The 13,489-nt window shown below is 50.1% G+C and overlaps 1 protein-coding gene across 2 annotated transcripts in view; it reads left to right on the top strand.

Annotated features, from left to right (window-relative positions):
• NCAPG2 (non-SMC condensin II complex subunit G2) overlaps positions 1 to 13,489 on the top strand; it is a 265,879-nt gene that overhangs the window by 138,048 nt on the left and 114,342 nt on the right. For both annotated transcript variants that reach the window (XM_075315453.1, XM_075315452.1), the window contains 3 exons: positions 8,538 to 8,760; positions 8,828 to 8,970; positions 12,282 to 12,455. In XM_075315453.1, coding sequence (XP_075171568.1) covers positions 8,538 to 8,760; positions 8,828 to 8,970; positions 12,282 to 12,455 — 540 coding nt within the window. The remainder of the gene's footprint in view (positions 1 to 8,537; positions 8,761 to 8,827; positions 8,971 to 12,281; positions 12,456 to 13,489) is intronic.

Genomic DNA, 13,489 nt, shown 5'->3' with positions numbered 1-13,489 from the left:
AGGAACCTTGCTAGAATGCAGCCCAGGAGCTGCAGAGGGGGAAACGTTTAGGTTTAAAGCAAAATTTCTGCTGACAGGTTCCCTTTAATAAGTACATAAACCATCACTTCTAGGAGTCCTTGATCTTTTTTATGCTATAGATAGTTATTAGTGACATTGACTGTATTTTTGAGGTTATCCTGCTGCAGACTATATTTGGAGCCAAATAGACGTCTCCCTGATGGTATTACATGATGGATAAGTCCCATAACAGCACCAGAGAAAGAGGATTCACCGAAAAACTATAGATTTAAGAAGCTAAAGGCCCCGTTACAGACAACGACATTGCTAACGCGATGTCGTTGGGGTCATGGAATTCGTGACGCACATCCGGCCTCGTTAGCGATGTCGTTGCGTGTGACACGTACGAGCGACCGCTAACGATGCAAAATACCAAATCATTGATTGTTGACACATCGTCCATTTCCAATATCGTTGCTTGTGCTGGACGTAGGTTGTTCGTCGTTCCTGAGGCAGCACACATCACTACGTGGGACACCCCAGTAACGACGAACAACACCGTACCCGAGTCCTCCAGCAACAAGGTGGGTGTGACTTTCATGCGGCTGCTCTCCGCCCCTCTGCTTTGATTGGACGCCTGCTGTGTGACACCGCACGAACCACCCCCTTAGAAATTAGGCTGGTCACCGGCCACAGCGACGTCTCTACGAAGGTAAGTATGTGTGATGGGTACTATCGATTTTGTCCGCCACGGGCAGCGATTTGCCCGTGACGCACAAACGACGGGGGCGGGTGCTTTCACGAGCGACATCGCTAGTGATGTTGCTGCGTGTAAAGCCCCCTTAAGACTCTATATACCCTTCAGTGGTTTCCTGTCCTTGGAGGAAGATTTACTGTCCCTGAGTTGCCAGTGGTCGTTCTCGTTACTTGCTGGTTGTTGCCCCTGGAGGTGTTGCAGGGTCTGGCAGGAATCTGGGCTGGAGTCCTTTAGTCTGATCCTTTGGGAAGTTGGGCTCCTCCTTTTGTCCTACACATACAAATGGAAACGTCTAAGGAAGTTTTTCAGAGTCTAAGATAGCACTCGTGCATATGGAGACACAGTGACATCTGCACCTTGCCTCCGGTATCCACATGTGCAGTACTGATTGCTCTTGGTTGCACACACATGGCAGCAGATAATGATCCAACATCAAAGGTTACTTCAAGGGAGAGCAACCTTTTAGGACGCAGGCGCTCCTCAGTGATTTGTGTATTTCCGGAAAATTGGTGGATAAGCGCTCTGAGCGGTGGCAGTTTTGAAGGCGCAGTCTCTGCAGCTGTTCATTTAGTTACTATCTTCATGGTACTTTCCTGCTCAGATGATGGATAAGTTGCGGGGTTTTTCTTTGTCGCTCCATTGGGAGACCCAGACAATTGGGTGTATAGGCTATGCCTCCGGAGGCCGCACAAAGTATTACACTTAAAAGTGTTAAGCCCCTCCCCTTCTGCCTATACACCCCCTGTGCTCCCACGGGCTCCTCAGTTTTTTGCTTTGTGCGAAGGAGGTCAGACATGCACGCACAGCTCCAGAGAGTGGTCAGCAGCAGCTGCTGACCATGTCGGATGGAAGAAAAGTGGGCCCATATAGAGCCCCCAGCATGCTCCCTTCTCACCCCACTCTTGTCGGCGGTGTTGTAAGGTTGAGGTATCCATTGCGGGTACGGAGGCTGGAGCCCACATGCTGTTTTCCTTCCCCATCCCCCTCAGGGCTCTGGTGGAAGTGGGATCCTATCGGTCTCCAGGCACTGAGACCGTGCTTCATCCACAACTCCTGTGGAGCCTGCTGGATAGGAGCCGGGTATCGTTCAGGGACATGGCCCTGCTACTTGGAGGTACTCTGTATCCCGGTGGGGACCGCGCACAGCAACACTCCAGCTTTGCTGGGTGTGCTAGTGCACCGGGGACCGCGGCGCTGACCGGGTTAATATGTGCCATTACACACTCAGCATTGCTGAGTGTGTTTATGTATAGGGACTGCCGCACTGACCGCCGCTGCCATGGAAACACTGCGGCACGGCTGGGACTTGTAGTGCGCCGGGGACTTCCACGCCGGCCGCGCTTTTACGGCGGCCGCGTTTATTACTAGAGTCCCCGGCTTTTTGCGGCCTAGTTTCCTTTCCTCCCACCCCCAGCCCTGACAGGCAGGGGAAGGGCGGGACGCTGCACAGAACGAGCAGCACTGAGGGCTGGAGCATGCTTTGCATACTCCACCCCCCTCACTGTGCACAGTGCGGGCACCAGTTCCCGCACTTTCTGGGTCACGCCCACGGCTCCCTCCTCTCCTCAGGACGCCGGCAGCCATTCCTGTCAGCTCCTCGGACGCTGCAGAGGGGGACAAAGTCTGGGAGACCCAGGCAGGGACTCTGGTGGCCTCACAACCGCTTTAAGCGGGTGGTAAGCAGCACCTGTGGTGCTAGCCCCATTGTGCAGTAGTGTAACATTATATGTTTATTTTACACTGTATGGTGCACAGTTGATTTCTGGCTATATACCCTATTGTGTTGCTCAGGGAAGATAATAGCATGGCGCCCACGAAAGGCAGGGGTGCCAAAACACAGGCTTATTATGTTGCCTGCGCCGCATGTACGACCCCGCTACCGGCAGGTTCCACTGACCCTCATTGTGTGCACTGTTCGGCCCCTGTGGCACTTACTCAGCCAGAGCCTCTGCTAGGGGGGGCCCAGGGGGAGCCACCTGCTAACACTGCTCAGGTGACGGGGACGGAGTTTGCAAAACTCTCTGAAACTATGGCTAAGATACTAGAAGCCTTGCAGTCCAGGCCGGTATCTCAGCACAGGGACTCTGTTGAATCTTTGTTCCCTGGCCCACCTCAGCTGGACCAACAATGTCCTCCCGGGGTATCTCATGGATCCCAGGCTGAGGGTTCTGACACAGACCCCAGCCCCAGACCGACTAAGCGAGCTCGCTTAGATTTTCCCTCGACATCATCATGTTGTGCAGGGTCTCAGAGGGGGGAATCTCTGGTTGATGATGCGGAGACAGCTGATCAGGATTCTGATCCTGAGGCCGCTCTCAATCTTGATACTCCGGACGGGGACGCCATAGTGAACGACCTTATTGCGTCCATCAATCGTATGTTGGATATTTCTCCCTCAGCTCCTCCGGTGGAGGAGTCAGCTTCTCAGCAGGAGAAATTCCGTTTCAGGTTCCCAAGCGTACACCGAGTATGTTTCTGGACCACTCTGATTTCAGAGAGGCAGTCCAGAATCACCATGCTTGTCCAGATAAGCGTTTTTCTAAGCGCCTTAAGGATACACGTTATCCCTTTCCCCCTGACGTGGTCAAAAGTTGGGCTCAGTGTCCCAAAGTGGATCCTCCAATCTCCAGACTGGCAGCTAGATCCATACTTGCAGTGGAAGATGGGGCTTCACTCAAAGATGCCACTGACAGGCAGATGGAGCTCTGGTTGAAATCCATCTATGAAGCTATCGGCGCTTCTTTTGCCCCAGCATTCGCAGCCGTATGGGCGCTACAAGCTATCTCAGCAGGTCAAGCGCAAATTGACGCAGCCACACGCACGTCCGCGCCACAGGTGGCGTCCATAACCACTCAGACGTCGGCATTTGCGTCTTACGCTATTAATGCTGTCCTGGACTCTGCGAGCCGTACGGCGGTTGCAGCCGCCAATTCGGTGGTACTCCGCAGGGCCTTGTGGCTACGGGAATGGAAGGCAGATTCTGTTTCCAAAAAGCGCTTAACCAGTTTGCCAATTTCTGGCGACCGATTGTTTGGCGAGCGTTTGGATGAAATCATCAAACAATCCAAGGGAAAGGATACATCCTTACCCCAGCCCAAACCGAACATACCCCAACAGAGGAAGGGGCAGTCGAGGTTTCGGTCCTTTCGGGGCGCGGGCAGGTCCCAATTCTCCTCGTCCAAAAGGCCTCAGAAAGATCAAAGGAACTCTGATGCATGGCGGTCTAAGTCACGTCCTAAAAAGACCACCGGAGGTGCCGCTACCAAAGCGGCTTCCTCATGACTTTCGGCCTCCTCACTCCGCATCCTCGGTCGGTGGCAGGCTCTCCCGCTTTTGCGACGCCTGGCTGCCACGGGTAAAAGACCGTTGGGTGAGAGACATTCTGTCTCACGGTTACAAGATAGAGTTCACCTCTCGTCCCCCGACTCGATTCTTCAGGTCATCCCCGCCTCCCGAGCGAGCCGAGGCTCTACTGCAGGCGCTGGGCACTCTGAAGGCAGAAGGAGTGGTGGTCCCTGTTCCTCTTCAGCAACAGGGCCACGGTTTTTACACCAACTTGTTTGTGGTCCCAAAGAAGGACGGGTCGTTCCGACCTGTCCTGGACCTGAAACTTCTCAACAAACACGTAAAGACCAGGCGGTTCCGGATGGAATCCCTCCGCTCCGTCATCGCCTCAATGTCCCAGGGAGATTTCCTTGCATCGATCGATATCAAAGATGCTTATCTCCACGTACCGATTGCTCCAGAGCACCAGCGCTTCTTGCGCTTCGCCATAGAAAACGAACACCTGCAGTTCGTGGCACTGCCGTTCGGCCTGGCAACGGCCCCACGGGTTTTCACCAAGGTTATGGCTACTGTAGTAGCGGTCCTCCACTCTCAGGGTCACTCGGTGATCCCGTACTTGGACGATCTGTTGATCAAGGCACCCTCTCTAGAGGCATGCCAACACAGCCTCGACGCTACCCTGGAGACTCTCCAGAGTTTCGGGTGGATCATCAATTTTCCAAAGTCAAATCTGACACCGGCCCAATCGCTAACATACCTTGGCATGGAGTTTCATACCCTCTCAGCGATAGTGAAGCTTCCGCTGATCAAGCAGCGGTCACTACAGACAGGGGTATAATCTCTCCTTCAAGGTCAGTCACACACCTTGAGGCGCCTCATGCACTTCCTGGGGAAGATGGTGGCAGCAATGGAGGCAGTTCCTTTCGCGCAGTTTCACCTGCGTCCTCTTCAATGGGACATCCTACGCAAATGGGACAGGAAGCCGACGTCCCTCGACAGGAACGTCTCCCTCTCTCAGGCGACCAAAGCTTCCCTTCGGTGGTGGCTTCTTCCCACTTCATTATCGAAGGGGAAATCCTTCCTACCCCCATCCTGGGAGGTGGTCACGACGGACGCGAGTCTGTCAGGGTGGGGAGCGGTTTTTCTCCACCACAGGGCTCAGGGTACGTGGACCCAGCAAGAGTCCTCGCTTCAGATCAATGTTCTGGAAATACGGGCAGTGTATCTTGCCCTGAAAGCGTTCCAGCAGTGGCTGGAAGGCAAGCAGATCCGAATTCAGTCGGACAATGCCACAGCGGTGGCATACATCAACCACCAAGGCGGCACACGCAGTCGGCAAGCCTTCCAGGAAGTCCGGCGGATTTTGATGTGGGTGGAAGCCACGGCCTCCACCATCTCTGCAGTTCATATTCCAGGCGTGGAAAACTGGGAAGCAGATTATCTCAGTCGCCAGGGCATGGACGCAGGGGAATGGTCCCTTCACCCGGACGTGTTTCAGGAGATCTGTTGCCGCTGGGGGGTGCCGGACGTCGACCTAATGGCGTCCCGGCACAACAACAAGGTACCGGCGTTCATGGCACGGTCTCAAGATCCCAGAGCTCTGGCGGCAGACGCCTTAGTTCAGGATTGGTCGCAGTTTCAGCTCCCTTATGTGTTTCCTCCGCTGGCACTGTTGCCCAGAGTGTTACGCAAGATCAGGGCCGACTGCCGCCGCGTCATCCTCGTCGCTCCAGACTGGCCGAGGCGGTCGTGGTACCCGGATCTGTGGCATCTCACGGTCGGCCAACCGTGGGCACTACCAGACCGACCAGACTTGCTATCTCAAGGGCCGTTTTTCCATCTGAATTCTGCGGCCCTCAACCTGACTGTGTGGCCATTGAGTCCTGGATCCTAGCGTCTTCAGGGTTATCTCAAGACGTCATTGCCACTATGAGACAGGCTAGGAAACCAACGTCCGCCAAGATCTACCACAGGACGTGGAAAATTTTCCTGTCGTGGTGCTCTGCTCAGGGTTTTTCTCCCTGGCCTTTTGCCTTGCCCACTTTTCTGTCCTTCCTTCAATCTGGACTGGAAAAGGGTTTGTCGCTCGGCTCCCTTAAGGGACAAGTCTCAGCGCTCTCTGTGTTTTTCCAGAAGCGCCTAGCCAGACTTCCACAGGTACGCACGTTCCTGCAGGGGGTTTGTCACATCGTTCCTCCTTACAAGCGGCCGTTAGAACCCTGGGATCTGAACAGGGTGCTGATGGTTCTTCAGAAACCACCATTCGAGCCAATGAGGGATATTTCTCTCTCACGCCTTTCGCAGAAAGTGGTTTTTCTAGTAGCAGTCACTTCACTTCGGAGAGTGTCTGAGCTAGCAGCGCTGTCATGCAAAGCCCCTTTCCTGGTGTTTCACCAGGACAAGGTGGTTCTGCGTCCGGTTCCGGAATTTCTCCCTAAGGTGGTATCCCCCTTTCATCTCAATCAGGATATCTCCTTACCTTCTTTTTGTCCTCATCCAGTTCACCAATGTGAAAAGGATTTGCACTTGTTAGATTTGGTGAGAGCACTCAGACTCTACATTTCTCGTACGGCGCCCCTGCGCCGCTCGGATGCACTCTTTGTCCTTGTCGCTGGCCAGCGTAAAGGGTCACAGGCTTCCAAATCAACCCTGGCTCGGTGGATCAAGGAGCCAATTCTCGAAGCTTACCGTTCGGCTGGGCTTCCGGTTCCCTCAGGGCTGAAGGCCCATTCTACCAGAGCCGTGGGCGCGTCCTGGTCTTTGAGGCACCAGGCTACGGCTCAGCAGGTGTGTCAGGCGGCTACCTGGTCGAGCCTGCACACTTTCACGAAACACTATCAGGTGCATACCTATGCTTCGGTGGATGCCAGCCTAGGTAGACGAGTCCTTCAGGCGGCGGTTGCCCACCTGTAGGAAGAGGCCGTTTTACGGCTCTCTTACGAGGTATTATTTTACCCACCCAGGGACTGCTTTTGGACGTCCCAATTGTCTGGGTCTCCCAATGGAGCGACAAAGAAGAAGGGAATTTTGTTTACTTACCGTAAATTCCTTTTCTTCTAGCTCCAATTGGGAGACCCAGCACCCGCCCCTGTTTTTTTGTGTACACATGTTATTCATGTTGAATGGTTTCAGTTTTCCGATATTCCTTCGGATTGAAGTTACTTTAAACCAGTTTATAATTCTTTTTCCTCCTTCTTGCTTTTGCACCAAAACTGAGGAGCCCGTGGGAGCACGGGGGGTGTATAGGCAGAAGGGGAGGGGCTTAACACTTTTAAGTGTAATACTTTGTGCGGCCTCCGGAGGCATAGCCTATACACCCAATTGTCTGGGTCTCCCAATTGGAGCTAGAAGAAAAGGAATTTACGGTAAGTAAACAAAATTCCCTTCTTTTTGCAGAAGACTAATCATATCACAGTTACACGTATTTAAGGAATGGCCTAGGAGTGTGCAGTTGAAGACAGAGAATAAAGGACGTTCCCTTTGCAAGAGTAAAGTTTTAACAGTACATGAGAAACGTCTATGTCTACAGTATATTGATAGAAGAATCCCCATTATTGATAGTCAAAGCTCTATCATTTAAGGCTGAAGTTAAGAGTTCACTTAAGGGGTCTAGGCATAGAAAACTTCCTAGTACATCTACAGAAATATATGAGGTCTAGATAAATTCAAGTTCTGAGGGAGAGGATCAGATCATTTCTGTTCTGCTGAATGAATGACTTTGAGATGGAGATTGTACAGTGAGTAAAAAAATCTTCAATTCTCATTCATTGTGGGACAAAGGAACTATTGGACGTCCTAATGGTTTTCCTGGGGTAGTAAAACTATTAGTACTACAGAAGGTAGAATAGCAATCAATCAGTTTACTGTCCAAGCAACTAAAGCTTGTAGTCCTCTTCTTCTAAGACTTGCATCCCTAGATGCAAAGGCAAGAGCTCCACAAAGATGTGGACTCGAGATTAAGTTCAGCCCTACAGGATAGAAGAACAGATGCCCGGAGGTGTAAGACCCAGGAGGCTTCTACCGCACGGGGGGGGGGGGGGAGAGTAAGCCGTGCCCTTGCAGGGGCACCCTAGGTTGGCCCAATCTTGTGAATTGGCAGATCAAAACTAGTGTTCACTGGTAGCCAAAGAGGTGGTGTGACCTCTACCAGATCATACCGGTATGACCTTCAAGGCATAAGAGCTGAGCTGTGAGAGATGGTTAAAACTGTACAGCGTGAGAGATGGGTAAAACTGTACAGCGTGAGAGATGGGTAAAACTGTACAGCTCTCACTATGCCAAAAGAACCTCTCAGTGACATTAGAAGGCCAAAAGAACCTCTCATCAGTGACATGAGAAGGCCAAAAGAACCTCTCATTAGTGACATGAGAAGGCCAAAAGAACCTCTCAGTGACATGAGCAGGTGTGTGTGTGTGTGTGTGTGTGTGTGTGTGTGTGTGTGTGTGTGTCTGTGTGTTATATTCCTAAAGTTCACTTTAATCTTTTCTGATTTCAGTTTTGGATGGTGTGCCCCATGGATCATCTCTTGGCTCGCCTTGAAATTGATTCACGACCTGTTTGTCAACGCCTTGTCAAACTCATGTTTAACTCCTTCTTTCCCGTCAATGAACCAGAGGACGTTTGGTGTGAACGATGTGTAGCACTTGTACAAATGAACCCTGCAGCTGCACGGAGGTTTTATCAGTACACCTACGAGCACACTGCCCCCACCAATATAGGTAAGTACGCCATTTTTCGGTATTGTCTGTACACTACATTATCTGATATTTTGTTTTACTTCTTCAGCTAAACTAATGCTCACTATAAGACGATGCTTAAACGCATGCTTGCAGAAAGCCATTTGTAACGCAGATGAGACGAACAATGATGGGGAGGAGGTGGACAATGATGGCAATGAGAGTGAAAATGGAAAGAAAACTAATAAGAGTGTAAGTAGAAACGTCTTCGGTATACAGTCTTTGCTTTCTATAGTCGTATACAGTCCCTCACGTTGCAATATTTTGTGGGGGATTGCTTTTCTGTTGCATGTTTTCATTTAACTAGGACTACTTAGAAAAATGTTGATTAATTCAGACAGAAGATGCCCCCACGCTCTTGTTAGCTGGAAATATTGCAAATCTGTGAACTTCGGTTGAGGGGGTTCCTAGAAGATGCTTGTAAAACTCATTGAGTTTACACTTTATGAAAATGATAGGTGCTCTTTAAAGGGAACCTATATGGAGATAAGGTATGCACACCAGTGACTATGCAAGGGGAATACATGAAATAGCAGAAACTGCTGTGTGAATACTGACTTGAAAAATCCAATAGCTATATGCAAGAGTGAAAATGTGAAAAATGGAATCTGCATTACTGCCATGAATATATGAATAAAGAGAAATTTAGCTACTGAATTGATCAATGCAATAGAGCCCCAACACTACGCCAAAGTATTTCTCTACGTTGGGGTCCCTAGCTTGTGTGTGTCCTCTCATGCATGTACCAGTGACGTACCAGTGACCTCATCAGCGATCTCGTGGTGTGTGACACTAAGCAGCGACCTGGCCCCTGCTGTGAAATCGCTGATCGTTACACACTGTTCTGGTTAATTTTTTGCTCGTTATTCTCCTGCAGGGCATCACACATCGGCGTGTTTGACTGCGGGAGACCAACGACCACCGACTCTGTGTAAGCAGCGTACGCTGGTAACCAGGGTAAATATCAGGTAACTAAGCAAAGCGCTTTGCTTGGTTACCCAATATTTACCTTGGTTACAAGCGTACGCTGCTTACAGGTTGCCAGAGCTGGCTCCCTGCGGACGTAGCCAGGATACACATCAGGTTACTAAGCAAAGCGCTTTGCTTAGTTACCCGATACTTACCCTGGCTATGTGTGCAGGGAGCCAGCGCTAAGTGGTGTACGCTGGTAACCAATGTAAAAATCGGGTAACCAAGCAAAGCGCTTTGCTTAGTAACCCAATATTTACTCTGGTTACCAAGCGCAGAGTTGCTGGTGGCTGGTCGCTGGTGAGATCTGCCTGATTGACAGCTCACCAGCGACCATGTTGCGACGCACCAGCGTGGTCGGAATTGCTGGTACGTCGTTTAGTGAGACGGTACCCTAAGTCTAAGAAGATAACTGCCTGATCAGTGGGGGTCAGACTGCTGGGAAGTCCGCTGATCCGAAGTACTGGGTGCTGAAATGCGCAGTCTGAATGGAGCTGAGACCAGATATGTTAAGCCCTCCTCAATTTCTTGTCTGTGGTATTGCCAGAAAAGTAGGGCGCGGTATCTGCTATCTCCAGCAGTCCTAGAGACAAAAAATGGAGCAATGGTGTGCACGTCGGGTCATTGCTCCTTTTCAGACAGACATTTCAGAGCCCTGTTCTCGAGATTAGTAGGCATTCCCACCGATCAGCAAGGTGTCATCTATGCCATGGATACCTTCTAAATACGGGGATTACATTTTAAAGCGATTCAGTCAGTACAGGTTGACACCAAGTAGAGGTGCCCCCGTGCATAGTGGTGCGGCCAAACATTTGCAGTCATGATATATCTGCTACAAAGCTGCAACAATATTACTGGCATTGTCAGCCAAAGGACTTGGTGCAAAATTGTGTGGCCAAACATTGAAGTGCACCTTCCCGGATGCTTACTGTCCCTCTTTCTGCACACCCCTTTTCTTTGATTGACAGCTCTGGCCTCATAAACACTAGCAGGGGGGAGAGGTGCACTTAAATGTTTGGTCACACCATAATGCTGACAAAATCCTTTTTTAAGGTTTTGTTCACAACACGCAGGCTGTAATATTAGTGCAGCTTTGTATCAGTTATACTCGGATTACAGTCGCAGATTGAAATAACTAATCGCTATAACATTAACCCCTTCACACACACACACACACCCACACCTGTTTCCACAACAACCAGACAGGAGTAATCACACTTTAAAAAAAAAAAAAGGCAAAACTTTTGGTCGCTACTGTAATTCCATTAACTTTAGAACGCATACCTGGGGCCTCGCAGGCCTTGTTTTCTATGGTAGTTTTCTATGGTTGTGCGTTCTAGGATTAACAGATGATGGACCTGACTAGGGACTTGTGGGTAGAGTTGAATGCTGTTTGGCGTCAATTTGCATATAGTACTTTTGGATCAATTCCCATTTATCCTGTGCTCTATTACTGAGCACTTAAATGAGGGTTTCCATCTACATCTCCGAATTACATGATTGAGGTGAAACCCATGACGTATCCATTCATTATAAGCATTGGCTTCATTTTTGTTCAGTCTACGAGCCGGATCGCTGGGGCAGAAGTAGCAGATCGCTGCGCCGGATCGCTGGGGCAGAAGTAGCAGATCGCTGCGCCGAATCGCTGGGGCAGAAGTAGCAGATCGCTACGCCAGATCGCTGGGGCAGAAGTAGCAGATTGCTACGCCAGAAGTAGCGGATCGTTGGGGCAGAAGTAGCGGATCGCTGGGGCAGAAGTAGCAGATCGCTTCGCTGGAGCAGAAGTAGCAGATCGCTGCGCCGGATCGCTGGGGCAGAAGTAGCAGATCGCTGCGCCGGATCGCTGGGGCAGAAGTAGCAGATCGCTGCGCCGGATCGCTGGGGCAGAAGTAGCAGATCGCTGCGCCGGATCGCTGGGGCAGAAGTAGCAGATCGCTGCGCCGAATCGCTGGGGCAGAAGTAGCAGATCGCTGCGCCGGATCGCTGGGGCAGAAGTAGCAGATCGCTGCGCCGGATCGCTGGGGCAGAAGTAGCAGATCGCTGCGCCGGATCGCTGGGGCAGAAGTAGCAGATCGCTGCGCCGGATCGCTGGGGCAGAAGTAGCAGATCGCTGCACCGGATCGCTGCTCAGAAAGAACATGAAGCCAATGTCTATGGAAGGGCAGAACGCTGCAGTTCAACTTTGGCTATTTGTGGCGCACAGGCGCGGAATTTCAGGACCGCAACTAGATGTCACGGGGTATTGTAATTCTGATAGGAGGCAACAGCTATGCTAATGAAGCAAGTAGGCAGTGCTGTCTTCTGAGCAGGAGCCACCCCTATAGCCTGGAAGACCTCATTTTACATAGAGGGCTAAAAGATGATTTTTCCACTAGAAGCCATCTGATGTGAGGCAGACAGGTATGATTTTTTTCAGCATTCTATTGCCTGTATCCCTTTATTAGTAGGTTAGATATGTCAAATGGGGTGACCGATTCCTTTTAATAGCAAAATTGGGCTTTTTAGCAAAACAATGACATTTTGTTCACTTTCAGGTATTGGAAAATGTGCTGTCTACCGAAGATGTCACATCCATTGCCAGTTTAATAGAAATTGTGGTAATTTTATGGCAAAGTATCAAAAAAGCTCTCGATCAGAATGAAGAGTCGAAAAATTACACAATAAGCAAATTTGCCTCCGTTCTGCCTGATTACTTCAGAGTATTTAAGGTATGTGATCTCCAGAAGGGTAGGGTCACACAACCGTTTTCCCTCCATCAGTTCTGTTCAGTGTGGCATCAGTTTTTCTCAGACATTAAGAGAAAAGTTTCTCCACCTTTTCCATTACGTCAGTCAGCAAAAATCGGATGTCATCCGAGTGCAGTCCATTGCTTTTCACAGACCCATAGACTTGCATTTTCGATTTATAATCTTGACACTTGGATCAAAAGCAAATGTTCCAATTTTATTTTTTAAATTTTTTTTTATTAAAACGGACATACATGTGCGCAGCCCCCCAAAATATCCTGGGTACTCATGCTATCCGTGAAAACTCCAGATAGCACTCGTCCAAGACAATTGGTTTTATGCACGAGTCCTTACAGGAGGAGGTGAACTCCACCGAAAATTGAGCGTTATTTCATCTGCTGCTCTTGGGGACCAACCTCGTAATTAATTTTGTTTTATATCCAAATCTGCTCTAGGATTGGTACTATGGGCATCCAGGCCAGTTTTCCCGTGATACATTATTATTATTATTATTTATTATTATAGCGCCATTTATTCCATGGCGCTTTACAAGTGAAAGGGTATACGTACAACAATCATTAACAGTACATAACAGACTGGTACAGGAGGACAGAGGACCCTGCCCGCGAGGGCTCACAGTCTACAGGGAATGGGTGATGGTACGATAGGTGAGGACAGAGCTGGTTGCGCAGTGGTCTACTGGACTGAGGGCTATTGTAGGCTGTAGGCTTGTTGGAAGAGGTGGGTCTTGAGGTTCCTCTTGAAGCTTTCTACGGTAGCGGAGAGTCTGATGTGCTGAGGTAGAGCGTTCCAGAGTATGGGGGATGCACGGGAGAAATCTTGTACGCGATTGTGGGAAGAGGAGATAAGGGAGGAGCAGAGAAGGAGATCTTGTGAGGATCTGAGGTTGCGTGCAGGTAGGTACCGGGAGACTAGGTCACAGATGTAGGGAGGAGACAGGTTGTGCATGGCTTTGTATGTCATGGTTAGTGTTTTGAACTGGAGTCGTTGGGTGA

Source organism: Anomaloglossus baeobatrachus, chromosome 6 (genome assembly GCF_048569485.1).
Source record: "Anomaloglossus baeobatrachus isolate aAnoBae1 chromosome 6, aAnoBae1.hap1, whole genome shotgun sequence".
NCBI lineage: Eukaryota > Metazoa > Chordata > Amphibia > Anura > Aromobatidae > Anomaloglossus > Anomaloglossus baeobatrachus.
Note: the sequence above shows the minus strand (reverse complement) of the source record. Positions and strands in the feature narration are given on the sequence as shown.